General features: G+C 36.3%; 1 protein-coding gene across 1 annotated transcript in view; it reads right to left on the minus strand.

Annotated features, from left to right (window-relative positions):
• The window catches only part of STMND1 (stathmin domain containing 1), a 209,482-nt gene that overhangs the window by 105,077 nt on the left and 76,957 nt on the right, over positions 1 to 27,448 (minus strand). The window contains exon 2 of the mRNA XM_044065199.1: positions 132 to 303. Within this exon, the coding sequence (XP_043921134.1) occupies positions 132 to 303 (172 nt within the window). The remainder of the gene's footprint in view (positions 1 to 131; positions 304 to 27,448) is intronic.

The following is a 27,448-nucleotide window of genomic DNA, read 5'->3' on the forward strand; positions in this document are numbered from 1 at the left end:
GCATTGCCTGTGGCCTAGTCACATGCACTGTGATATGGGGTTACTACAAGTACCCACATAGTTTTGGGGCTTTTCTGATAAGCTGCAGAGGGTAAGCAATAACAAATATGCACATGCTGATGTTAGCTCACCTCCACCTAACATGTTCGGTGGCATGCTGCCCCTGGGAGTCCGTGGTTGCCCTGCTGGCACAGGATTTATTGTAGGTGTATCTTCTTGGCCTAGCCCACTGTCCATTGTAGTCTTTGACACAGCAGATCCATCACGAGGAGTTATGGTGCCGTCATCCTTGATGGTCTTATCCTGCAGTTAAAGAGAATGAAAAGGCATCATCAAAGTAAAGGAATAGCCTGCAGTGTTTTTGGCTTTAATTGGATGAATAAATTAAACAGAGCATTCCTTTACAAGCTCCACATAAAATGAATTTAATGACTGACAAAATGTACTGCTTCATTTTACATGTTTTCCAAGAGGATTACCGGAATCCCGGCTGTGATCTTACTACCCCACATCTGAAAATGGAGTTATAACATAGGACTGATAGAACCTAAACCTAAAACTCCACTCCACTCCCTAAGCCTAAATTCTCCAATTATTCCCTAAACTGAAAACTTCCATCCTGTTCCCTCACCCTAAAACTCCCTTCTGCTCCCTAACCCTAAAATCCCCCTCCTACTCCTAATACCATAACTCCCACCTGCTCCCTCTCCACAGCTGTTTGCCTGAACACATATCTGAGTTCAAACACAAGTAACAGTTTAACAACAAGAACAGGAGAACAAACCAAAAACTTTTAGACCAGCTCAGAAGACTCAAATTCTGATGCAGTCTAAGTTATAATCAGACAAAAGTGCTTAATTTTTTGTTTTAATAAACTTTGCCTTTTTGTAAACACTTTGTGGAGTGGTATGAGGTTCATCTTTGAGTCTTACAAGCAACAGTTTAGCCAGGCTACAAGGCACTTGTCCGTAACTTTGAGACAGTGTTTTTTTGAGCTCTTGGTAATTAAATATCTGCAGTGAAATCTTTTTTGTCAGTTTTTTTACATGCCTTTTCCATTCTTTTATCTATTCATATATTCAACTGATTCTCTTTTATTTTTTTCAAGTCTTTTACACATTTTAGGTCTGGTATTTTAGCAAATCATTAAGAATAGACGTGACTAAATAGTGACATACGTTTGAGTTTTAGACTTCATAGCATTCAGAAAAATGCATGCTAATGCAAAACCTGTTAGTCTAGCAACTTTGCAAGTTTATAAGAGCAATATTTAAAATCTGTCCTTGACTTTTGTCCTTTGCCCCCTCATTATTTTTGGCTTTAACCACGCATACCTCTCAAGTATACCTCATTACGAGGAACATACCTCATTTGGGGTCTTAAAAAGTTCATGTGCTTCGAAGTGCCTCATTGAAAGGGAGTGACACACATTTCCTGTTAGGAATTTTTTAACTGATATCCATGGTAAATAGAAATGAATCATGTTAATTTATTAAATGATCTTTTTTGTAAGTAAAACCATCATATTTTAACCATCCTATGATCTTCCTAGACAAAGTTGTTAGTAAGCTGTTAGCATGTGCTCCACATTTTGCCCATTTGTTCCACATTATGAGGGTTAGTGTTCCTCATTTTGGTGATGAAAGATCGAGAGCTATGTGTCCAGGTTTTTAGGCTTTGAAGTAGAAAGGTATTACACTTCCTGGAATGTATGTATTTGAAAATGTGCTGATATTTTGCTCTTAATATCTTAGTCAAAACAATGCTTTCATTTTTGTATAACATTAAGTCCCAAAATAAATGCAGTGAGCCCCACCCAAATTACTAGAGTTACTAAACTCAAATGCACCCTACCTTTTGGAATGCATACTATACCTCTTTTTAGAGAATTTAATCTAGAACCCAAAACTGTATGGAAAACAACTTATAACAGATCTGAGTATTAACAAATGTACCAAGAAAACTTTATTTTCTAAAAAGATAAGTCATAAGATTTTCCATGCAGAAAATTAAATCCTTTACATCTTGTATTAAAGCATTCCATTGTTTCAGTATAATCTATCTCCACATTTAATACCTAACACTTTAATATCCTGCTTGATAAAATATACACATGTTTTGTTTAGTTCTCAAATCCTTTCATTTTTTTCTCCCTGCTTAAGTCTAATCCAACTATCCCCTGAAGAAAACATAAATCCTTCATAACAACACTTACCCATACCTTGTTTTTAACTATTATAACAGTATCCTATGCATAATATGAAGTTATTATAGGTAATTTAACTAAGTCCCTGTAAATCAAAATTGTCTCTCACTTATTTATTTGTAGTTTTTCTTTAACAGCATTTATTACCACTCCAAAAAGTCTCATATTCATCAAGCATCCTTGAAACAGCATTATTTTAATTTCAATCTCTCTGCCTAACAATCCATTTTTGAATATCTTTCTAGTTGCATTTTCTAAAATAATTTTCAAAATACAATTTTATGTGTGGTATCATTTGTGTTAAATATTTCATAATGATTTGGACATTAACAGATGCCATTTTAATGTCACATTAAATCAATTTATCTTCAGTTTGGATTTGTGCAACTTCATCTATTACTTCCTGAACATTATCCAACATATACCTCTACTATCTTTTCCTTTCATCCCATATACTCTTATCATCAGTTACCTCTTTTTATAACATTATTAAATTTTCTTTGAAAACTAATCATGATTATTTTATAATAATCATTACATTTAATGAGTCATCAATTACTTAATAGTTTTAAACTCCCTTCTTCCTAATAACTCTAATAATATTTGTAATACTTCTACACACGTCTGTTGATTTTTGATATTGATTCAGCCACTCATATATCACCTTTATAGAAACATTTCAATTCTCTTTGCTCATTTTTCTGTAAAATGCAACCAATACCATCTTCCCCAGTAGAAACCCAATCCTTCCATTAACTATGCCTTTTTAATTTCCTCAGTAGTTATTTCTCTGTTTAGTATATCCATTGTTTCTTTAAAATGTGTTTACCCACCCTCCACATTCTATAGGCTGTGTCATGTTTTTTTTCTGTATACACAGTTTCAAAAAAGCTTCTATATCTTTAATTATTTTTTTCTTACTTATGAACTAGTATACCTTTCTCATTCTGTATCTCCACTGCTATACATTAATTATACTTTATTTGCCTAAATTAAAAAAAAAAGATTAATCAATTATTTTCTACCTTTAACAGCATAATATTGCCTTAATAACATATCGCTTGTATTTGCTTCATTCGACATAAATATTTATTGTTGCTTTATCATTGGCTTTTCATTATTATCTCCTATAACTGTTTTGAATTGCTGGCATCATTTTTCATAAATTTCTGTTTTATTCACAAACATTCCATTTTAAGATACATAGTCTTATATTTTCTTTTGTAATCAACTCTTCAGTCCAACCAATTCCTATACAAATATCTAATTTATAAATGTTCTGTAAATAATGCCTGCCTTTTATCTTGTAGCACTTTAATTCTGAGCAGTGTCCAGTTAATCTGTTACAGCCCTTGTCTTCTTCAGTAACAATCTGTGTCCAGAACAGCACATACTGCCTAATGATTAGAAAATCCAGAAAGTAAAGTGCTGGTATTAGCCTCCTTTAATTTTTCTGAGTGTACAAAAGGTCACTTTCTGTCCTTACCTTTCCCCTCATATAAGTATTTTTATGATCCTGTCCTACATTAAGTCAAAATTGCAAAAAACATCCTTTACATAATTTATCTTCTCTCCCTTGCTTTCTTTTTCTTCATCAATGTCACAATTAAAGTCTATGAAAATCATTATATTCATGTTAACATTCAAATATTTCTTCAAATTCTTGAAAAAGTTATGCTCTTTTACTACCTGATGTAAATGCATAAACTACCATAAGTCTTATTAGTTGTCCTTTAATACAGTAATCTAATATCACTAACTTTCCTGGACAAAGAATAGTAACGTTGTATACTGCAGTATTATTCACCTTACAAAATATGATTCCAGAACATAAATCATTACCCACAGAGCTTACAATATGCTCTTCCCATACTTGCTATAACTGTTCTTTCTGGACTATGTTAAAGTGTGTATCTAATAAGCATAGTATGTCATATTTTAATTGTTTACACCGTTGTACCAGAACAACTGCTTTTATTTTATACTGTTTATATGAAGGAAAAAAGGTAGGAAAACTTATCCTTTGTGGAGGCTTTTAGTATTAGTTTGCTTTAAAACCATTTTTGTTTGTTTTTCTTTCTCTTGTCCAATTATCTTCAGTAACATCTTTTATTATATTTGTCTTATGTATCTTATTACTGTCTTTAGAGTTTTAACATTCCCCCTAGAAAATACTACTCTTTGTCATTTGCTTATTCATCTACTAAACATAAAACACCAGAAAACAGTGCAGTAGAGCAACAAACTCCAACTAGTATCAAATAAAAGCACTGTGGAGGTATAATAAAAAAGCGTAATAGCCTACACAAAATGTTACTCAAAATGATAAAACAGTGTACAGCATTAAACGCATTAACTATATCACCGTGTTTTTCATCCCAACCAACTAGGACTTCCTCAGATACTAAGCAATCATCCCATAACATTAATATATTCATTCCCATAAGGGTCCAATTAAGTAATTAACACATTTAAAAACACAATGGATCTGAATATATCCAGTTCCTTAAAATAATATACATGTATAAAAAAGAACACCAATAAAATGAAAACACTATAAAAATATGTATATAGTCCTATATGATACAAAGAGGGAAGCAACAATTCACCTATATATTAAATACACTAAAAACATATCTAACTTACTAAACACACTTTATCACTACAAGTCTAAACCAAGTGTCATATGAAAATATAACAGGAATTCACTTTTATAATGGAAACAAATATAAAAAAGCCATTAAAAATAACTATGAACATCAAATTAAAATAGCTTAAAAACACCTATTGGTAATAACCTGCATACGGGAACAGAAGTAGCAATGGGTGTCCCAAATTTTATAACAGTTTATAGCCTAGCTGCTCTCAATTTTAAAACAGGTAACAAAGAAATATTATCATTCAATCCTGGAAATTTGTTTGCCTGTAAGACAGCTTGCCAATATGTCTCCCTATACTCAATTGTTTCTTCCCACATACCACCTCTGTTACTCCATAAGATGGACTCTAGAACATCAAAATAAAACTTAGCATTTTTACAAACAATAGTATGTTTATATAAAGCATTATTCATATTAAAGGTTCTAATATTATAATAATGTTCATAAATACATTTTTTAGGGCCCTCTTGGTCTTACCTACATAAAACTCTTTACATACCTCACATATAGCCAAGTATACTAACCCTTTATTATCACAATTATAATTTTCCTTAGCCTTATGTATAAACTCTCTGCTAGGAATATAAATACAATCTGTATTACAAATATATATACATTGTATACATCTGCTGCACTTATAAGTTCCTTTCTTTGTTTTGTTTTTATCATAATAATTATAACCATTTTTCTTTTGCTCAATTGCTAAATCGAATGGGCCTCTTAAATAAATTATCCACATCAGTGAAACCCTTAAAAAGATCCCAATACTTCCATATGGTATCCTTAATAATAGCCACATTCATATTATAACTCAATATAAGGGCACCACCATATTCATTAAAGTTGGCATTCTCACTGATACCCGCCTCATTATTCATATTAAGGGTTCCTTCCTTTTTTCCAAGTATAGGGAATACCTATGTCTTCTACCCTCCTTAACTTCACCAATAACTTCTTCTAACATACTCACTGGGTGTTGTTTATCCAAAAACATGTTTTAATGATATCACATTCAAGCAGAAAATCATCTTCCTCCGAAATCATTCTGGAGGCCTGAATAAATTGGCCCTTAACAATACTCCATTTCTGCTTATACGGATGGGCACTTGTAAGAACATATGAATTAGAGAATATTTATTTCATAAATCCTGAATTTAAACTTCCATTTATCCTGTTCTTCATATATAGTAATATCTAAATAATTAAACTTACATCTATCCATTTTATATGTAAATAAATAAAAAAAAAAACTAGAGGATTGTGCCATATATTCAATAAAATCCTTTAATCTGTCTTCTGTGCTATTCCAAAAAATACATATATCATCAAGGAATCTTTTATATAGACTCCAACACTGAGCATAAGGGGAATTCAAAATGTATTTCTTTTCCCATACTTGAAGTACAATATTAGCATATATAGTACAATATTAGCATATACAGGGGAGCAACTAGCACCCATCGCCACTCCACTTCTTTGTTTATAAAATTCACCTTCGAAAGAAATAAACTTATTATGAAGAATTAAATCCATGAGTTCAACCAACTCTCTAAATTCATCTACATCAAACAAGCCTGAATGTCTAATGGCCTCCTCAAACCACTCTAATCCAGTTTCATGAGGGATGATAGAAAAACGATCCACAACATCGATAGTAACATAAATAGTATATTCTATTTCCCTTAAAAAATCCCAGGAATCTTTAAGATATCCCAACTGGTGGGTACCCATAGTTTTTAATTTGGCATCCAAATAAGTAGCTTAGGAATGTGTCTTTGACCCATTAGCTGCTACTATAGGCCTCATTGGGGGATTTTAATATTTTTATGTACTTTGGGTATGCCAAATAAATAGAGAATAACCGGTTTATCTGTGTTCAAAAAATTATATGTTTCTCAACCAATCAAATCTTCCAAGAACATATCATTAAGGACCCAATCAATCTTTTTATAAGCAATATTAATTTCATTTTTAGAAACTCTGTCATATTTGTTAGGATCCTCCAAAATATCCATCATCTTTCCTATATAAATAATATTATTCATAATAACAGTCCCTCCACCTTTATCCGGTTTTAATGCCCTAATATTAACATTATTTTTAATAGTATTCAATAACTCCAGTTCTTCCTTAGTTAAATTAGGGTAAACCTTCTGATTGTTCAAATTATTTCTAATCTTCTTTTCCAAAACCAATTCAAAAATTTTAGTTGTGGATGAAGGGGTGGGTTATAAATGCTTTTTTAGAGGTGGGTTATAAATGCTTTTTCTCCTAAGTCTGGAGTCCGAAAAACTATCTTTACCATCTTTTATGAACAACTACTCCAAATTATTCTTTCCAGTAAATAGCTTCAAATCCAGAATTAACATGTTTACATCAGTCTTGTTACTAACTACAAACTTAAAACCTTTCATAAATAGAGTAATAAAATGTATTTAATTCAACACCATTGTAGTTATAAATCTTATAACATTTCCATTAATAAAAACGATTACCTATTTTATTAATGTTATCTTGTTTGTTCAAATTATTGGTCACCTCTTTTGGATTAAACACAATGTTATCATTTTCTAATTCCTCCCCCCTGTAGTATTGATAAAAGCTGGTGGTCTTACTTTTTATTGTTTTGGACCTTCTCAGGGGTTTTTAAATGTATTAATTACTTAATTTGGACTGTTGTGGGGATGTATATATTAGGGTTATGGGATGATTGCTTAGTATCTGAAGAAGTCCTAGGTGTTTGGTACAAAAATGCGATGATATAGTTAATGCGTTTAATGCTGTTTATTTTGATTAAAGGTTTGAATAACATTTTGTGTTAGCTATTATGCTTTTTGTGATACCTCCACAGTGCTTTTATTTGATACTTCATCTACAGAAATATCTTCCTCCCCCTCTTCATCTTGACCAGATACTACTACTTCACCTGTTAACTCAGCTTGCACATTTTGTTCCAAATTTTCATTCTGAACATTTTTATTTCATTGACACAGTCATAACAACAGTGTTCATTATATTTGTAATACCTGCAATATGATCTACTGTATGGCCTATCTTTCAGCATACATTACATCACCTTTCCATATTTTATTAATCAGATTATATTCTGCAACACAAAAACACATTTTAATCTGTCCTGAGTACCCACTGGTTCATTTGATTCCATTAAGCATAATTACACATGGAATATGCCTCACAATGTTTTTGTTTTCTTGCAATATTGCCCATACTTCCCATCTCAGTCCAAATTTTCATTCCATGATATTGTCTACAGAGTGTACAAAGCAGATACAAAGCAGTCCTTAATGTATTCTTGTTCTGTGTCATCAGACCTAAAGCAGACTAGTCTGTTTTTTAACACTGGAGTTACTTCCTGAAATGAGCATTCATTCCAAGGATGTTTCTGCTTTTTTCAGTTCATTCCACAATTCCATGGAATTTCAATCCCATACACAACTTTGTCCATTCATTCAAATGTTGGAAGTCATATTACAAAACCACTGCTTTCTAAAATTAATTTTTTATACTTCTCTGTTTTTCAGACTATTGTTGCAAAGCTTCCCTGGGAAACAAGCACACTTTTTGCTTGAGCATGGAACACACTACCAATGTTTTCTGATAATCATGTAAGTGTTATGTCTCCTGATACTCATGTAAGATTCTTAAATGTACTCAATGAACATTCTATGATCAAGGACTCCATTATGTTGGGAGATTTAACTTCCCTGCAATAATCTACACCTAGACTTCCTGTGTAAAATATCCCCAGAAGTTCTTAGATTTAATAAACAAAAACTCCTTAGATCAGATAGCTAATTAACTAAGCAACATACTATTTTTGATCTGGTCCTTACAAATATCGCCCCTTCATGTACTATTCTCATGATATCTCCTTCTCTGGTTAAGTCAAGCCATAAACTAGTGATTTTCACCTTCAAAATCTCTAAAATCCCTGCATGTAATATCTCAGAATTCAAGGATTTCATATGCACTAACCTCATCAAATTCTATGGCAAGGCTCCACAAATCACTCATGAAAACATCATTTCCAATTACAACATAGCAGGTTGTTTCAAGAAGGAGTTATACTCCCTTTTAGATAAATATATAGCACCAACAAATCCAATCAGAACAAAATATAATGGGAAAATCAAAAGCAAACATTTGGTGATCTTTCCAGGAATGATAAATTTTAAAATAAAAGAAACATTTTGTAAGTTATACAGTGGCTCCCAAAGTCCTCATATCAAGGATATTATCAGGAATATTACTAAAACCTTGAAAAATACAATTAAGTCTTCCAAAGCAGCCCATGATTGTAGCTTAGAACATGACACTAAGGACAATTATAAATCCTTCTTTAGCTATATTAGGAAGCTAAGGAGTACCACCCAACATTCCTCTGACCTTATTCAAAATGGTACCACCTATATGGACCCAATTGACAACTGTGGCCTGTTATGGGACACCAAAGCCCATATAGCACAGATTCCCGTACCTCCCTCATTATCCAAAATGAAAACATACTCAAGGTGCTTTCTAAAACTAAAAATACTTATTAATGAGGCTTGACAATATACCTGGTTGTTTAATAAATAGTGCTAAGTATGCCCTGACAGAGACATTCCTCAAGTTCTTTAACCTAGGTTTAGCTACAAGTTTTGTCCCTGAAGTTTGGTGCACTGCAGTGGTGATTCCACTACTGAAGTGTGTCCCTGTCACCCACTCTAGCAATTATAGACCCATCAGCTTGATAAGCTTCATCTATAAAGCCATGGAGCACATTACAGCTGACCTTATCAATTATGCTATCAAAAATTTCATTAGACTTACCCCATGGCAGTTTGGCTTTATCAAGGGAAGACCCTGCCTAATGAATTTGGATAATCTCTTTGACAGGGTTGCATAGGCTGTCAGTGGTCATCGTACTGTTCCTATGATGCATCTTGATCTGGCCAAGCCATCTGACACCATACACCATGTTGGCATTGTAAGTTTAATGCCTTAAAATAGATCCCTGCACTGTAAGACAGATAGAAAACTGGCTAAGAGACAGAAGCCACATTGACTGAGTAGCACCTGCCTCATCAGAAAGTATGAAAGTAGCAAATGATGTCCCCCAAGACTCAGTGTTGGGACACCCTTTTTTTCAGCATCTACTTTTCTGATCTTCAGACTGGAAACCAAGACCTCTGACTAACAAAGTATGCAGACAACTGCAAACTGGGAATTAAGACCCCTTCTGATATCCTAACCTTTGAGCAAGAACTTCCATACAAAATAAGTAGTGCACTGAAAATGGGCTCAAATGAAATTCAAAAAGTTCAATATTGTCACATTTGGAAGACAATGCCCTCCCCTCAGCATACAGTATAGAAAATACCCACTTCAAAATGAAAATGTTGACAGGGCCCTTGGACCACGGATTTATAATTCCATTTCTTTTGATCATAGTGTGACCACACTAGTCAAAAAGTCCTTCTAGCTAGTGCAGCTGATTGCCAAGGGAATATCATGCAGATCCCTTACATTCATCATTGATTAGGCCAGTAATTAAGTACAATGGTCCCCTTCAGGGTGTTCTTTCCTAGACACATCATACAATTAAAAAGATCCCAGTGGTTTCTTACTAAGAAGATCACAGGTTTAAAGACGCTAAGTTATGAAAAGAGTCTAGAAGCTCAGTCTCATTATTCAGTATCTTATAGACTGTTTAGGAGAATCTTTGGCTTGCCTTTTGTGCCCTTAGAGATCTACTTTTCCTGGATTTCTTCTATCTGCACAACTCTAATAGGTCCACAAATATGACAACCAGGATATAAATCTTCACCAGCAGATAACTAAAACGGAACGGAGATACAGGTTAGTCATACAGCACTTCCTCAAACTGTGGAACTGACTGCTCCTGCAGATTAAGCACTGTGATGTTCTTCTCTCCTTCAAATAGAACCTAGATTATTGGGAAGACACCCACAAAGTCACCCTGAGTTTTACTGGCCTATCCCTCCTAGAGAAAGGGGGTGGGGGGGTACCGCCTAAGGTTGGATACTGGCAAGCTATTAATAGACATGAGATTTCATTGCTTTGAAATTCCTATAACTCCAATTAATTCTATGACTACAAGAGCAAATGATCAATGTAGAATTAGCCATGTGGTTTGTCAAATCTTACACTGTGCTGTTTGGATGTTACACGGAGACATGAGAAATGAACAACAGACTTGAGAAGTGAACAACGGACACCCTTAAGATTACTCAGGATCTAAAATTACAGTGATAAAGGTCAGCAAAATGCTAAAATGCATAGTTAGAGGAGAACACCATAAAAATTTAGAAGTTATTCCTTCATTATAAAAGGCACTAGTAAGGTCTCATCAAGAATAGTATCCCTGACTCTGTAGGCCATACGGTGAAAAGGAGATTGTCTTGGCTTGGCTATTAAAATTGTAAGAAGGAAGGGAGTGCTGAAATGTGGTACAAGGCTGTGACTGTCTGAGTGGTATATACACACTGGAAGAGAGTGGGACATGATATAAAACTCCATTTGTCAGAACCAGTAGATGCACTGAAGCTCAGAAGGAAATTAGAGGATTTGAAGAAAGCATGGATTGTAGATGAAGGGGAAGGGATTTCTTGGTAATGTAAGGAGATAGTAATGCCATACTGAGAGGACAGTAGTGCCTTGAAATGCATTTCCAGATACAGATGTAGAATGCTATACTCTGCATGTGTGGTGCCTGAGAAAGGTAGAAACAACAAGAATGAGATAACAAGAAAGTCAGTTGTATAAAGAAAGCTGTGACAATCAAAAATCATTATAGACATGCTTATGTAATGATCTTTGTATGTTTTATGCTCATATAATTTGACAACAAAATTCATTTTTGGATATCATTAGTGGTTAACAGAAAGCAGGCGGCAGGATTAAATTGGACATTTGTTTAGAAGTAACTCAAATATTGCATTCATTGTCATGCATGACCTCAGCAGCTCTACCTTTCATTTCACTTAATAAGAATCATTTATCATTAGCAATGTTGCTGTGGTCCCTAACTTTGCTGTGGAAAAATCCTGCCCACAGCATATAGAAAACTGGCTACACTAGAGCTTCTGCCCATCGGTTCTACCTATATATCCTACCCTTCCTTTGTACATCTTTTCCTTATTTGCCTTTTACGGTTCAACTTCATACTCCCTCAGTCATTATATTTTAAGCACTGGCATATAATTATGGCCCTTGAAATTATGTTCATCCACTTATTCATGAAAGCGTGTATTATAAATCACAGAATTAATTCTATACAAATATATTCATCACTAAGTCTACTGGCCTATGATTTATAGACCTGTTGTAATATAAGATACAGATGTACTCTTCCCTTAGGTCTCTGATATGATATTTGAAGGGCAGGGCTATAACTAATAACCTTCAGCGTATGAAACATATGTCAGCTATTGGCATCCTCTGTATGTTGTGAACCCATTTTTTGTATAGTCTGTCTGTAGGCCGTTAAAAACACTCATCATTCTTCAAGGAAAGAAGACTTCATAACAGGTCTTCAAATCCAGTTTCCTCGAGTATTATATCAAGGTTCCTCATTTTTAAGTAATTTGCTTCCTGAAACAGACCCATTTCCAGACCCTGTTAAGAACACATTAGCTAGACAATGTAGCACTCTCATTTTTTTATTGATATATCCAAGGCATTCAATTTAATGTACCATGAATAGGGTATGGAAATGCTGGTTGTCATCTTTTCATTCTTACTAATAGGCCAGCTCTGTTTTTAGATTTCTTCTTCTTTAGTTATGAACCTTGTATGTCAACATCACAAATACTGCAGGACTAAACTTTGGACCCTTTGATTTCTTATACCCTTATGAGGAGTGTATCTGATAATTGCCAGCAAACACACTGTCATCTATATGCAGCAATGAGATTCTGGTGTTTTGTAATTTAGATGGTAAATTGATACATTCTCTGGGAAAAGTTTAATAAGATTGATGAATGGTTGAAAACTAGCAGTATGACTCTTAGCAGCCATAAAACTTCCATGTTTAATGTTTGGATCTATGGGACATATTAAAGTTTATGACAACTTTAAAAGTCAAATAGAAGGACTCTTCCACTATGATGATCCTAAAGTTAGCATTGATAATCAGTTAAGCTTTAAAACTCATATTGATAGTAAAGTTTGTTCTTAGCCTATCCAGCTTTATAAGGTTGAACACAATTTGCTAGGGTAAGTTATGAATTTAGTATCTTAGTTCTTTTGTATATCACAATTCTCTTAAAAATGATCTCAGCAGCTAATGTAAGATATTTAAATATATTTAGAAGGTGTTACCATGCTATATTGCATTTTTCTCTAATTCTTCCTTTTTAATGTACCATTATTCATTACATCAAAAGACTAATAGTTTATTCATTTCTTACTATATCATGAAATGTATGCATTTACAACATGTTCATGGTTTCTTGAAACCTACAGTAAGACAATTATTCCTAAGAGCCTTCAAACAATTCACAGTTGTGTTTAATAGGATTTGTTGTAGTTATTATTTATTAGGTAAAGATAGGTGTAGAGGTACTTATTAGGCTATTGATCTGTGAGGATCTTAAGAAGCCTAGCTTTACATTCCCATGGTAGTTTTTAGTCCTTAGAATATGTGCAGAAATAACCCAGCAGAACAGGGATACCTTGAGGCATTTCCTTATTGACCCTATCCATGAAGGACATGGGTTCTAAACTGAGTGAATTTGCAGTTTCCCATCTATTCGTCCAAATTATGTTTGAACAGATTAAGAGAAGTACTTCACTTTATGTGGAGTAGGTATTCTTTATGATACATATCTATCCCTCTAACGTGTGCTATTTTTGTTGCAAGATAATGTGAAATCCCTTGAGTGGGTGTTCATGCTACCACTGGGCTTGTAGGTCTGTCAGGATAGGGTCTGTTGAGGCTCGATATGTGAGGCAAAAGTGGCATGTTAGTAGCCTGTATGATATCAAGTAGAGGGACAAGGCCTAGAGATGGCCTACACTGTTTTTTATCATTTAAGCCCTGTGTTTTTTAGTGAGAAAGCATTGTGCTCAATCTAGTTGTTGCAGGTGTTTGGACAGGTACATACCAAATGGGACATTATATTTAATAAAAGGCTAGATGAGAGCCAAGTATAGTGGAATATTTACATCCCTGGAATTGGATGCCATACCTCTACATATAAGCTGTGCAATGAAAAGGTCTTTCTTACAACACTGGATACATGGTGATCAAAGGACAGTTCATTATCAACACATATTCTTGGATCATTGACTATCATATCAACTTTCAGATGTGTCTTGTCAATGTGATACTTATAAGGGATGTCATGCCTGCTGAAGGGTATGATTATACATTTCTTTTCATTTGGTTTTAGTCAATGGTTTTGATAGTAGATGTTTGTTTGAAAAAGGCTCTCTTGGAGGATTTTGGTTCCTCTGGGGAGTTTATGATGGCACCAAGTTACATTATGAATTCCTAGAAGTAAATGTCAAAGAAGAATGGCCCAAGGACTGAACCATAGGATATGCCACTAGTGACCAAAAATTAGTATCCTGAGGAATGAACCCTGGGATGCACCACTAGTGACAGGTCTTTTGGAGAAGGTATATCCACCTTCCATAATTTCATGGGTTCTACTTCCGACCCAATTTGCTATCCAATGAGTTGCACAGGGATTTACATTTAGGTGATAGAGTTTATCTATGATGCCTTAAAGATGGATGGTGCTGAATGCCTTTCTTTATGAGGTCAAGATGTGAGGTGTACACTGATTTGTCTATGTGCTTTGCTTCAGTAAACTTTGCAAATAAGTCAATCAGGTTAAGTAGGCTGGATCTGACCTTGATGAATCCAAACTGGTTTGTGCCAAGAGTTTGTAAGTTACCTATTTCCTTATTTGTCATTTCCATAATGATCCTTTCTATAGCTTTACAGATGAGGCTGGTCAGGCTACTGGGACTATAGTCATTACCCATGTCCATTGATGCCTCACATTTGTGCAAGAAGATGACTGTTGCTGGCTTCCATTCTTCTGGCACAAAGTCTGTTTGGAGACTGATAATGAATAACCTCTGCAGGGAGGTCTGACGAGTCATGGTTCAGGTTGGCATGTTATCCATCCCCATGGAAGTAGAATTGTTGGCCTTTGATAGCATTTTCAGGACTTGTTCTTGGGAGATTTGGGGGAGTAGATGTAGGTATGTAATCTGGGAATACAGAAGGGGGAGGGAGGTGAAGTATGAAAATGCATCTGCTAGTGGATTGAATAGAGTCTATATCACTTCAGCAAAGTGACAGTTCAGTGAACAGCATTTCATCAGAAATGCCGTTCATCACAATCTGCTCCTGTGGGGGGCTGCATCCCCAAACCCCCCTGCTAATTATATATACCAACTCTGAGATTACACTACAGTGGGGAAAGGGAAATTTCCCAATCCTCACTGTACCATGATCTCAGCATGAACAGTTCAATGAATGGCATGTCTGATGTAAGTTAACCAAAAATGCCATTCACTGAACTGAATTTTTTCTGAAGTGATATAGACCCAATTGAGTATACCCTCTGCCTCTGAGTATGTGATATATTTTACTATTAAACAATGCTGCCCTTTTATTTCTAACATAATTAAAGAAGGCTTTGTGTTTATCCTTCACCTGAGGTGCTATTTTTATCTCATATTTGACTTTGGTTGATTTGATCAGGATCTGGATTTCCTTGTTAAGTGAGAGCATTATTAGCATCTTCAGAGTTAGATTTATTTTTGAATGCAAAGAGTTTTTTTAGTTTATTATGAAACATTTTTATATTAGGGTTCCAACATACGGATTTATTTTTAAATTTGGTATTGTATCTACTTCAGAGTGGGACAGATGCATCTATGCAGCTATTCTCCATAGAAACAGTTGGGCTGTTAAGATGGAATGGGCTTGTGAATTTAACCATCAGCACTTCACTCAGTTTTAGTACATTAGCCTTTGCAGTATCTTTGAATACTGATAGATTGGAATGTTTCACACTCCAGACTTAAGGAGAATGAGATTAACTTCTGGTCTGATTTGACCTGGGAGAAAGTTACAATTGGTGGGGAGGAAAGCTGCCCCATATTGGTAAGGACCAAGTCCAGGATTTTATCATCTCTGATTTGGGTACAGTCTAATTAGTCCAGACAGTTTTGCATTGACGAAGTCCAGACATTTCTTGGCATACATATTTGAGATGTGTATGTATCACAGTTAATGGAGGGGTAGTTGAAGTCTTCTAGGAGAATGATGTTTGGTTTAATGCAGATGTACACCATACTAGTTAAGTAGGAAGCATTGTGTGAAAATGGGTTTTATTAACAGAAAGTTAGACATAAAGGAGTTCTGGCCAATACCTCATCTAGTAATAAGATGAAATGCTTTTTTTTAAGAGTATGGAAACACTACTGTTTTTAGTGCCTTCAGGTTGTGGTAGGCAGTGAAACCTAGTACTGATGGAGTATTCTCACTAGTTATGAAACAGGTCTCTGTGAAGATGATGTGATGTCCCTCCTCTAGGCTGGTAATCAAGGAGCCTCAGTCCTCACCACTGACACTGGCGAGGGACATTCACTTGGATCAAAAATAGATGCACACAGTATTTCCAGATGCAGCTCTCTTTACCAAGCACTATTTCCCTTAAGAGCACACAGGGATCACACTCCCATCCTGGGGCACAGTTTCTCTCTCTCATCAGGCTCCAAATAAGACTCCACACTGACCACAGCTGTAGAGTTGAGTACTCAGCCGAGTGTTCCAAGTCAAGTCCTACACCACCTTCTCTGTAAAACCAGTGCTCTGTGTCCCTGCTCCATGTATCTGACATGCACACTCACACACACACACACACACACACACACACACACACACACACACACACACACACACACACACACACACCTGGGAAAGGGTATAGATTTTCCAACTATGCCCCCTCTGCCCAGACTATAAGATAGATACTGTCACCAGAACTCAAGTTCACAAAGTCAGCTACTCTAAGGCTCTTACAAGGGTACCCAATTATACTGTGCAAAGTTAATACTAATACAAATGGTAGTGTTTGACCAATGCAGCAAGTTTTTCAGGAGCGGCCACAGTGTCACCAAATAAATATAAGTATTCTCAAAGGTTCAAGTATTCTCTAAAAGACCAGCCACAATGAAAAGTTTAAATATATTTAATAATAAATAATAAAAAGTACATTTAAATACCGAATATCTATTTACAATAAACACCAGAGATTCAATCACAGAAAATATTAAGAAATAACACAGATGGAAAGGTTCACACAGATACAGAAAAACAATATTTAACTAATCTCACTATATTTTCTTGACTGATCTAAAGAATTACTATTCCTTGGTTACTTACTTGAGCAAGCAAGATGAAGTGGGTGAGTGAACCCTTTTTTGTCAGGTTTCAAAAACAGACTGCACTGAGACTTCTGTCTCATCTAGTATTAAAACATTATTTCAGTGCTGGATTACAGAATGTCATCACATACATGTGGTCACAAGACTTCTGGCTGCCACACTACCCCCTTTACTAGAAACTGAATCAGAATCTAGCACATATGTGTTACCATACACACACACATAGAACTTTGTTACGATGCATTATAGCATCTGGAAGCTATAAAACAATTTCAAAAACTTCCACCCTTCCAGGGTAGCAATTAATTCACCCCTAAGATTCTTAGTTCTGGTTTTCACAGACATTTTGTTTCTGGCTGCAATCAGAACTGTAAGAAAACCAGGTAATTTAATTTCAGACTATTTTCAAAGTTAGCTGGACTGAGATTAACTTCTTCTCTTCCAGTATCTCCTGTTACAATATCTTCATCTTAACAGTTACAATACAGTCTGACATATAGGTATATTTCTGTTCTGCTCAGCAGGACCCACTGTTGGTACATTTTTTAACACAAGCAGCTTTACAAATACATTTTCAACACAAGCACCTGTACCAAACAGTTTGATATAAATTTGACATATAATTCTTTACAAAACTTCAGCTAGCTATGCTGGCATGTGTTGCACATCCACTGACCTACTTCTCTTGGGATAGCTAGCAATACCTCACATAATCAGTTGTAGGTAGTAAAGTTTTTATTAAGGTTCCTTTAAAGCAGTACTAGCTTTATTTAATTATGCTTCTGTTATGTTATGTTGGAAGCTGTGGAAGGCTGACATTACCTAAAAAAGGCACTTTGGGAATAGACACATATTTAGCCAATATATGAAAGCCTTGGAGGCTATAGCTGGCAAAGCAGTACTGTGTACCATATTATCTCAGGTGATATGTAATGTACCCCTTAAGCCAATTGTTATTGTCAATAATCTTTTTTTTTTATTGCAGCATCATTCTTGGTGATGGTAAAATGCTGCTCAAGGCTAGGTTCATACCTACTCAGAAACATTTTTTGTGAGCTCCATCATGTCTCTCTTCATATAGTCCAGGAAGGTGCATCTCAGGTCATTAACACAGCAGCTGTACTGCATGTTTGCTGTTCTAAATGCTAAAAGCTGCATAATTATTTCTGTGTACTTAATTAAGAGTGTAGCCCCCAGCTCATAAAAATGCTGAGTGTTTCATGATGACGATTGTTATAATCTATGAGTATGTGCTTTTGGATGGTTATTTGATTTGGAGTCGTACTTGTAAACTGGCAAATAGTATAAACTAAGTTAGTAAATGGTGAGTTTTTCTTTCTTGCTTAACATCTCAGGGTTTCAGTCTTCTTTGCTCAGTAAATGGACTTAAGCAAGTGCATAACCAGGCAGAATGAAAAGCAAAACATCAGGGCATGTGAAATAGTTACTGAGTTAGAAATTTTGTAACTGGATTTCTGCCCGAGTATATAAGTGCAGTGGTATAACAAGAACATTTATTAAACCTAGCAAAAAATTATATTCAGAATTCATGTACTTAAACATAATGCTATCCTTGGTAATAAAATTATGTTGTTTACCTTTCACTACTTCAACAGCTTAGCATCATGTGTGTGTGTGTGTGTGTGTGTGTGTGTGTGTGTGTGTGTGTGTGTGTGTGTGTGTGTGTGTGTGTGTGTGTGTGTGTGTGTGTGTGTGTGTGTGTGTGTGTGTGTGTGTGTGTGTGTGTGTGTGTGTGTGTGTGTGTGTGTACATGCATGCCTCTCTCTCTGTATGCTGTCAGTCTGTCATCATTTGCAGTTTCCTTGTCTCTAGAGCACTTTGCATTTTAAGTACACAAGTGAATGCTAGTCATGCAAAAGGTAAGAATGTCAAAACTAACATTGTTGAACCAAGGAAACAGTCAACAATAAACACTGTTGGGAAGACTGTTCTAGGTAATGTCCAAACATATGTAATTCAACACTAGTATTTAAAAGAAATGCCATATACGTCTAAGAATGCCCATAAGGAAAGAGCAGTAAGGTATGGTTGTTCTAGCATAAACATGTTATTAAGAAATATGCTCCTTTGCTGTAATGAGCCTATTTAAACTATGACTGTGTAACATACCAATATACCTATTCAATTTTTTGTCCTCTGTACTGTGCTATGCCATACTACAGTATACTATACTATACTATAACAGCATTGGTAAGTAACTGCACGTATTCAGTTAAACTGCTCTACGCAATTCAACATGAATGTTTTTTAATCTATTTAGAATAGCTGCACTACTTCTGTCTAAAATAATGATGACACTTTTCTTGAGGAAAAAGAAAAAAAACTTTAGAAAAAGGAAGATAGCCAAACTGAAGAACTCTAGTCCTACTTAAACTAGAAGATATCTACAATTATTTTCTACTGAAAAAGAGCAAAAGTCTAGTGTTTCCTCTTGGAATCTGACAAGAAAAACTGCTATTTGAAATATAAAGGAAAGGAAACGAACAACCGATAAAAACTTTGACATCATGTGTGCTATGAAAAGGTTAAAAGCTACTAAAATACCAGTAATGGTAACTGCAGCAATATAAATTAACATTACAATGAATTTATCAAGAAAATGATGCTTATCATTAAAAACACTTTGTTAAATATGTAGAAACATGCAACATAGCAGCAGCAGCAGAAGAAAGACTAGATATGTATCCATTCCAATGATCTTACTGAGGCTGAAATAAAGCTCCTCCCCATCTTCCAGATTTATATCCATCATTGCCGAGGTCATTTTAACCTACTCAGAGTAATGCTGAACTTTCCAATGCCTTGGGATGATTAAAAACACTTTGTTAAATATGTAGAAACATGCAACATAGCAGCAGCAGGAGAAGAAAGACTAGCTATGTATCCGTTCCAATGATCTTACTGAGGCTGAAATAAAGCTCCTCCTCATCTTCCAGATATATATCCATCATTGGCGAGGTCATTTTAACCTACTCAGAGTAATGCTGAACTATCCAATGCCTTGGGATGACTTGATCAGAGCTAGCACAAAGATTTTCGTAATATGATAAATGTAATTTATTCCTCTTACTGATTTTTGTTACTGTTTCTGATCACCAATGCTTATTTTAATGTTGTCATTTAAATTTTTTTCTATAAACTCTCTCGTGTTAAAACACAATATAAAGGATTATGATTGGGTGTCAAAACATAAATGGCTTGTTATGCGTTTTAGTCATGGATTGTCAAGGAATGTACACTTGAGGTGAATTTTAACAATGCATGCTGAGAACACCTAACAGACTCGGTTATAATCAGAAAGACATAATCATAATTGTAGTCATGGGGGTTTACCTGCTTCCATGGATGTCCTACAATAGTTACAGAAAAGATAGTAAGAGCAGCAAGTGTGTTACAGCTTTCAAAAAAACATTCAAATGTTTCACAAACTATCTACAGTATGATCTCAGTTCTTCTCATTAGAGGAAATATATAATTATTGACCATGGGATGGGTAAGGCCAAATATCCTATCCAAATGTGATAGGATATTTTGAGCACAAAAACAGAAATTGGCTAGGCTTAAATCGACCACAAGAGCAGGTAACCTAGTACTTTCCTATGAACCTATAAAGCTGCATCACATTAAATGCTGCCACACAGAAAGCCAACACAGAAAAGTGGTGTTAGGCATAAAGAGGTTTAAAACCCCAGTTAAGCACTTCATCTGGTTGAGTACAAGGTTTAAAAGATCATTAAACCAGTATGCATTTCCCATCACACTTCTGTGGTGTCCGTTGACTGCTGTTAAGGTTCTAGCATGAGACTAGAGTTTAACAGTGGCAAGGAATGCTTAACCTTTCTGACATCAGAAAGGTGCTTATCAAAACAATCTTTTACCTGATTTTGAAGAATAGTTATGGCTGTCCACGCATTACATACTTATTTATGCTATCTCACATAAAAATGAACTTAATTGATCTTCACTCAAAGTCTTTGCTTGGTACTGGCTGAGTGGTGTTACCACTCCGTGTTTCCAACATTTAGAACAAAGCTACTCCTCTGAATACAGCTTAATTAATGCCGAATTTTTTGAATACCCTTTGCCCGTGTGCCTGCTGATCATCCAGGTCCCCGATTCTATAGGGCCTGTAATCCAGGCACACATTAAGTTGCTTGTTAATCTTGTGGGCATCCATCAGTAAGGGCCTTTTTTATTTTCAGGTCTTAGCCCATATCTTGGTCAAGAGATTTGCACTCCCTCCACCGTGAGGTCCACTATGCTTACTCATGCATGTGCATGCTTCTGTGCACCTTTTGAGGATGAGTACTGCATTCATGGTTTGATGAAACACACTCCCCAAGACTGTTGCCAAATGTCCCCTCAAACTTCTCTTCTGTGGGATTGCAACAAAGGACAACCTTATCCCACCCCTTCTCTTGAGGCTAAGCATGCCATCTACAGTAAGTGTCCAGTATTGTAGCATGGGTGAGATGAAGAGGTCAGCAGTCCTGGGCACAAAGTGTAAGAGGGCAGCATATTCAGGCGATCCTGATCACAGGTTTTTAAATACCTGCATTGCATCTGTAGTCAAAGCTGAGCACTGTAGCGCTCTGTGTGTGGTCCAAGTTTAACAAGCAGTTAGCTATGAATTAAATCAAAGTTTTTTTTCTTAATAACTTAAGGACTTTAGCACTCTGTGTTCCAGGTGCATAAACTGCAGCAACTGTGGGTTACAAATGTAGCAAGGAGTTTGGTAGTGTTTAAGGAAAGAGAAGAAGAGACCTTTTTTTTCACTGCCAGCTGTAGAAGGAGTTGATGGAGTGCTCTTCAAGTGGTGCCATATCAGGGGAATGGCCTCAGGCTAATGTCTCTGTAATGGCTTTGCTTTAAGTTTGAGATGGGTCATCTGCATTGCAATCAGAGCTTTCTCTCTTTATGCTCGCAGAGCTGGCTTACTTTGAGATGTTTTTTTTTGCCACCATATTTATAAGGCAACCAAGAATACTTCATTACTGCAGTAGCTTTCATTTTTAATATCTGTACCTTATTTATTTGCAGTTCCAATGCAGGCTTCACATTTATTAGACAAAGTTACCCTCAGAGAATGAAAGTAAGCATTTTAATGGTTGACGTCTTGATGATTGTGCACTATTTTCAAACAATTAGAGCAAAATATTTAAAAAAATTAGACCAAAATATTTTAAAAAATGCAGGTAGGCATATGCCTTTAATTCTACAAATATAGCCTTGCAAGTTTAGCAGTCACAAGCTTTTGTCCAATAAAAATAAAAGAGTGTTGTCATTCTGTGGGGGTGCAGTATTTGTCACTATGGAAGGAGATGATCAGCAGACCATGCTGCTTTGCAAAGGATGGTCTGCACATCTCCCCTTTAGGCTTTTGAATATTAACCAAAACATTGTCTTCCCCCATAGTGCCTTTTCTAGGCAATGCCAAACTGAAAGTACTTCTGACATAGTAAATCAAAACCAAGAAAATCTAAAGGTATTACTGTTCAATGCTAGGAGTCTAAACAAAAAATTCCATCCCCTAGAAGCTCTCTTCACCCTAAAGAATGCTGATGTCTGTACGGTCACTGAGACTTGGTTTAAAGCCGCGGAGAACGCACCAACAGTGCAAGGCTATAATGCCTTCCATACATTTAGACCAGCTACTATATAGACAGGGACTAAAGGTGGAGGTGTGTAACTATTTACATCAAAATGCACTTGAGCTGCTTCACGTCCAAATCACCACAGGCAAAATTCAATATCACTTTCTTGCCAGCTATAGGTCCCCCTCTATGACCCAGGAAACCCATACCATGTATTTAAACTTATTAGAAACACTAACCATCCAACTCAGTACCATATTCATAGGCGACTTTAATTACCCCACTATTAACTGGGAATCCTATACAACATCAAATGTACAAGCACAGAGATTCCTGGATTTTGTAAACACAAACTCCCTGAACCAGATAATCAATATACCAACCAGGGGTGCAGCCATACTGGATCTGGTCTTCACTAATATAGGAGAGTGCTGCACACCCCCTATTGTAATGTCATCTCTGATAAGGTCAAACCACAAAATGGTATCCTTTGAAGTAAAAATAAAACCTGGACCCCTAGCTAAACCTGGAATATTCAGGAACTACTCTAAGGCTAACCTCCTGCTATTAAGTGATAACCTGGCAAAAATTCAAGCCCCCATAAACCTTGAAAACACTGCTGCCTATGCAGAACTGTTCACGGAAACCCTGTACAAGCATGTTAATAGCTGCATAGAGGCAGCTTTACCCATCAGGAAGAATCACAGAACTAACTCTAAAAACAAGCTACCCTGGTGGTATCACAAAACCAATAGGCTGTATAACAAAAGGAAGAAAATCATGGCAAAATTAGAAGGTGCAGCACCCATCAGGATAAAAGCACTCTCATCAAACTAAACTAACATCTCAGAGGACAACTAAAGTCTACCAAAGCCAAATTTGAGGTGAATTTGGCCTCCCAGGCCAAGTACAGACACAATGCATTCTTTAGCTATGTCCGCAACCTTAAAGATAATACACAATTGTGTGCAGAGGTAATTGTAAATGGAGACACGTATACTGAGCCAGAATATACAGCAAACGTACTGGCCAACAAATTCAGCTCCAACTTCACCCCTCTCTCTCCCACAACCTTCCCTCAGGAAATACCATCAAATAGAACTCCCCCTGCTATCACTAGGGAACAGGTCTTTAATGCTCTCTCTAAGGCCAAGAACACTGCATCAATGGGCCCAGACAATATCCCAGGATGCCTTCTAAATAGCGTGAAACATGACCTATCAGGGTCTCTGGAATTGCTATTTAACTATAGCCTCCAAACAGGCTTCATGCCTCATGAATGTAGAACAGCAACAGTCATCCCTCTGCACAAAGGTGTGCCATCTACAGACCCTAGAAACTACAGACCCATAAGTCTCACTAGTCTTATATGTAAAGCCATGGAAAGAATTATCATGGAAATGATCAATAGTGATATAGTAAACCTCCAGACACTGGACCCAACCCAGTTTGGTTTCATCAAGGGCAGATCATGCCTACTCAACCTGGTGGACTTCTTTGAGAAGGTCACCTAAGCAATGGATGAGGGCAAAATCATTCACACTGTCTACCTTGACCTGGCCAAGGCATTTGACACAATACCCCACTCAGGCATTGTTGACAAACTGAGGAGGTAGGTACATGCCCATATGTTACCCAGTGGATAACCAGCTGGCTCACAGACAGAACTGAGGAAGTTAGAATTGAGGAGTCCACCTCTACAAAGAGGCCAGTCACAAGCAGAGTCCCTCAGGGATCAGTCCTTGGGACTGCTCTTTTTTTGCAATTACTGTACTTCTCTGAAGACAAGGCCAATGTCAGTGGTCTCTGGCTGACTAAATTTGCAGACGATTGCAAATTAGAAGCTGTCATTGAATCCCACACTGACACAAATGTTCTCCAGGAGGGGTTGACACCGACAAACAACTGGTGTCACAGCCATGGACTAAAAGTAAATACCAAGATATGCATAATAGTATTGTTCGGGAAGTCATCCACCCAGGGTATCTTTCATATTGACAGCATGCCCCTTACAGATGACCCAGTAGTCAGGGACTTAGGGACACACATAGATAGTAATCTAGCCTTTGACCATCATGTTTCTACAGTAGTGAGGACATCATTCTATGTTGCGCAACTTATAAAGAAAGGTATGGCATCTAAGTCCAAGGAAGTCATTGTTCCATTGTATTCAGCATTCATCAGACCTATCATTGAGTACAATGCACCCTTTGATATGCACTTAACCAGGCATATCCAACAACTGGAACATCCACAGAGGTTTCTCACTAAAAGAATACAGGGATTAGGTAAAATGTCCTATGCAAACCACCTCAAGGCTCTATCCCTGTATTCTGTCTCCTACAGGCTTTTGAGGGGAGATCTATGTCTGATATACAGGGCCTTCTCAGACTCCACTCTGATGGACCTCCTGCATGTCTGCAAAACAAGCAGCACCAGAATTACCCATCCCAAAGACTTAAACTTTGCCTGTGATATAAATAGGACCTGCTGGAGAGACAGGTTTTGTATCCCAGAGACTACCCTGTCTCTGGAACAGGCTCTCCATTCATGTAAAGCAGAGTTCTTCCCTAACCCAATTCAAGTGCAACCTGGAAAATTGGATGGGGAACAGGAAATTCATCCCTAGTTTGACACCCATGTCTCTAATAGACACAGGCAACCTGTAAATGATTCATCTCCCAGGCCGTACTTTGTAAATGTTTCATCTCTCAGGCCCCTGCTTACACTTATCAATGGTATCAGAACTTGTCAGAGATTTGAGATGCATGGCTAGGCTTAAAAAGGTCCTTGTGGTCGTTAGCCTAGTAAACATCTATGAACCTATGGACTTGTGGCTTCTGCTGCAGCAAACATCTGAAATACCACAAAATATGAGTGCTACATTTCAAAAACTATGTTTTTTATCTGAATTTCCAAAAAAATGTGATAGCAATTCCTTGACTTATTTTGCAAAAAAAAAATAAAAAAAAAAATAAATAAATAATTTATCTTTTCTTGAAATATTACCAACCTAGGTGGTGAGCATATTAAGTAATAGAGTTTGGGAGGAAGCAACTATACACATGGGAGTGCAGAGTAGTTGGGAGATACAGGATTGCCCCTTCATAAAGCATCAGACATGGGGGGGCAGAGTAGATAGGATATGCAGGAAGATTTCCCCCTCCATAAAGCATCAGATATGGTGGGGTGCAGAGTAAATAGGAGATGCAGGAGGATTGCCCCCTCCATAAAGCATCAGACAAGGTGGGGTGTTAGAGTAGATGGGAGATGCAGGAGGACTTATCTCATCATAAAGCATCAGACATGGGGGGTGCAGAGTAGATGGGAGATGTAGGAGGACTGCCCCCTCCATAAAGCATCAAATATGGGGGGGTGCAGAGTAGATAGGAGATGCAGGAGGATTGCCCCATCCATAAAGCATCAGTTTTGACAAATGTCCCTTCATGATCTTTTAATTGTAGTATAATGCAATCCTAACAAAATAGGCATTCATACTTTGAAGCAGAATATAACATTCATTATTTACTTTTTCACTTTCTTTACTGAATTCAGAAATTCTGATTTTAAAGGTACAAATGGCTGTTATGTGATAGATGGTGGTAGGAAGGGAGTTTCAGATCTTTGCTATGCAGGTAGAGCATAAAGAGTCCCCAAAAGTATTGGATGATTTGTAGACAATGGCAAGGTCTGTGCCCGATGAACAAAGTAGTGTCAGGGAAGTGTATGACTACAGCAGAGTAGATAGAAAAGGGCATTGCTCTTGAAAATAATTTATACTATTAGTAAGTTTTGGCTGAATAAGAATTAGGTAGTTAGGGAATTTGAACCAATATAATTTTTTAAGGGCTATGCGGCAATGAGTTTTATTTTGCATTTTACAAGCAAATTTCACAATCTTGTTCTAATTTTTTAGTTATGTTAATATCTGTGAGGATCTGGGAGGTATAGGATAGACTAGACAATAGGTAGGAAGTAGTTGTAGTTTGTCAATAGTGTTCACTGAATAAGTTAGAGTTCTTTTGTTTGTGAATGTCAGATTTAAGCTGATCATCTGTAACTATACTTAGTAGGTTTGTGTTGGAGACTACATCTGTTTGAATATTTTGAGAGGAGAGAAATGAGAAGAAAAGATTTGTCACCAGGGTAAGTCTTGGGGTGAAGAGCATTAATTTAGTTTTGTTTGCATTTAGGAAGAGTTGAGATTCGGTGAGCCAGGTCTGAATGGAAGTGAATAATTCCTCGGTTATAGGTTGTAGAAACGATATAGAAGAAACAGTAGAGATAACATGAATTGTCAGCATATAGGATAAGAGAGGAATGACAGAAAAAGTTATGTAGGTTATTTACGAAGAGGTTGAAAAGAAGGGGGACAAAGAGTGAAACTTGAGGGACTTATATATGAAATTTATATTGCTATTTCCACTGATGAAGGGGGAATTGCTCCAGCCACTGGACTGAGTTTATTGTGTGCTGCTAATAAATATTTATTTTTCATGCTTATCGGCTGCCAGACCTCTTTTTGTGTT

The sequence above is a fragment of the Protopterus annectens genome, chromosome 3.part0, assembly GCF_019279795.1.
Source record: "Protopterus annectens isolate FY-2018-M chromosome 3.part0, PAN1.0, whole genome shotgun sequence".
In the NCBI taxonomy this organism is placed as follows: Eukaryota; Metazoa; Chordata; order Ceratodontiformes; family Protopteridae; genus Protopterus; species Protopterus annectens.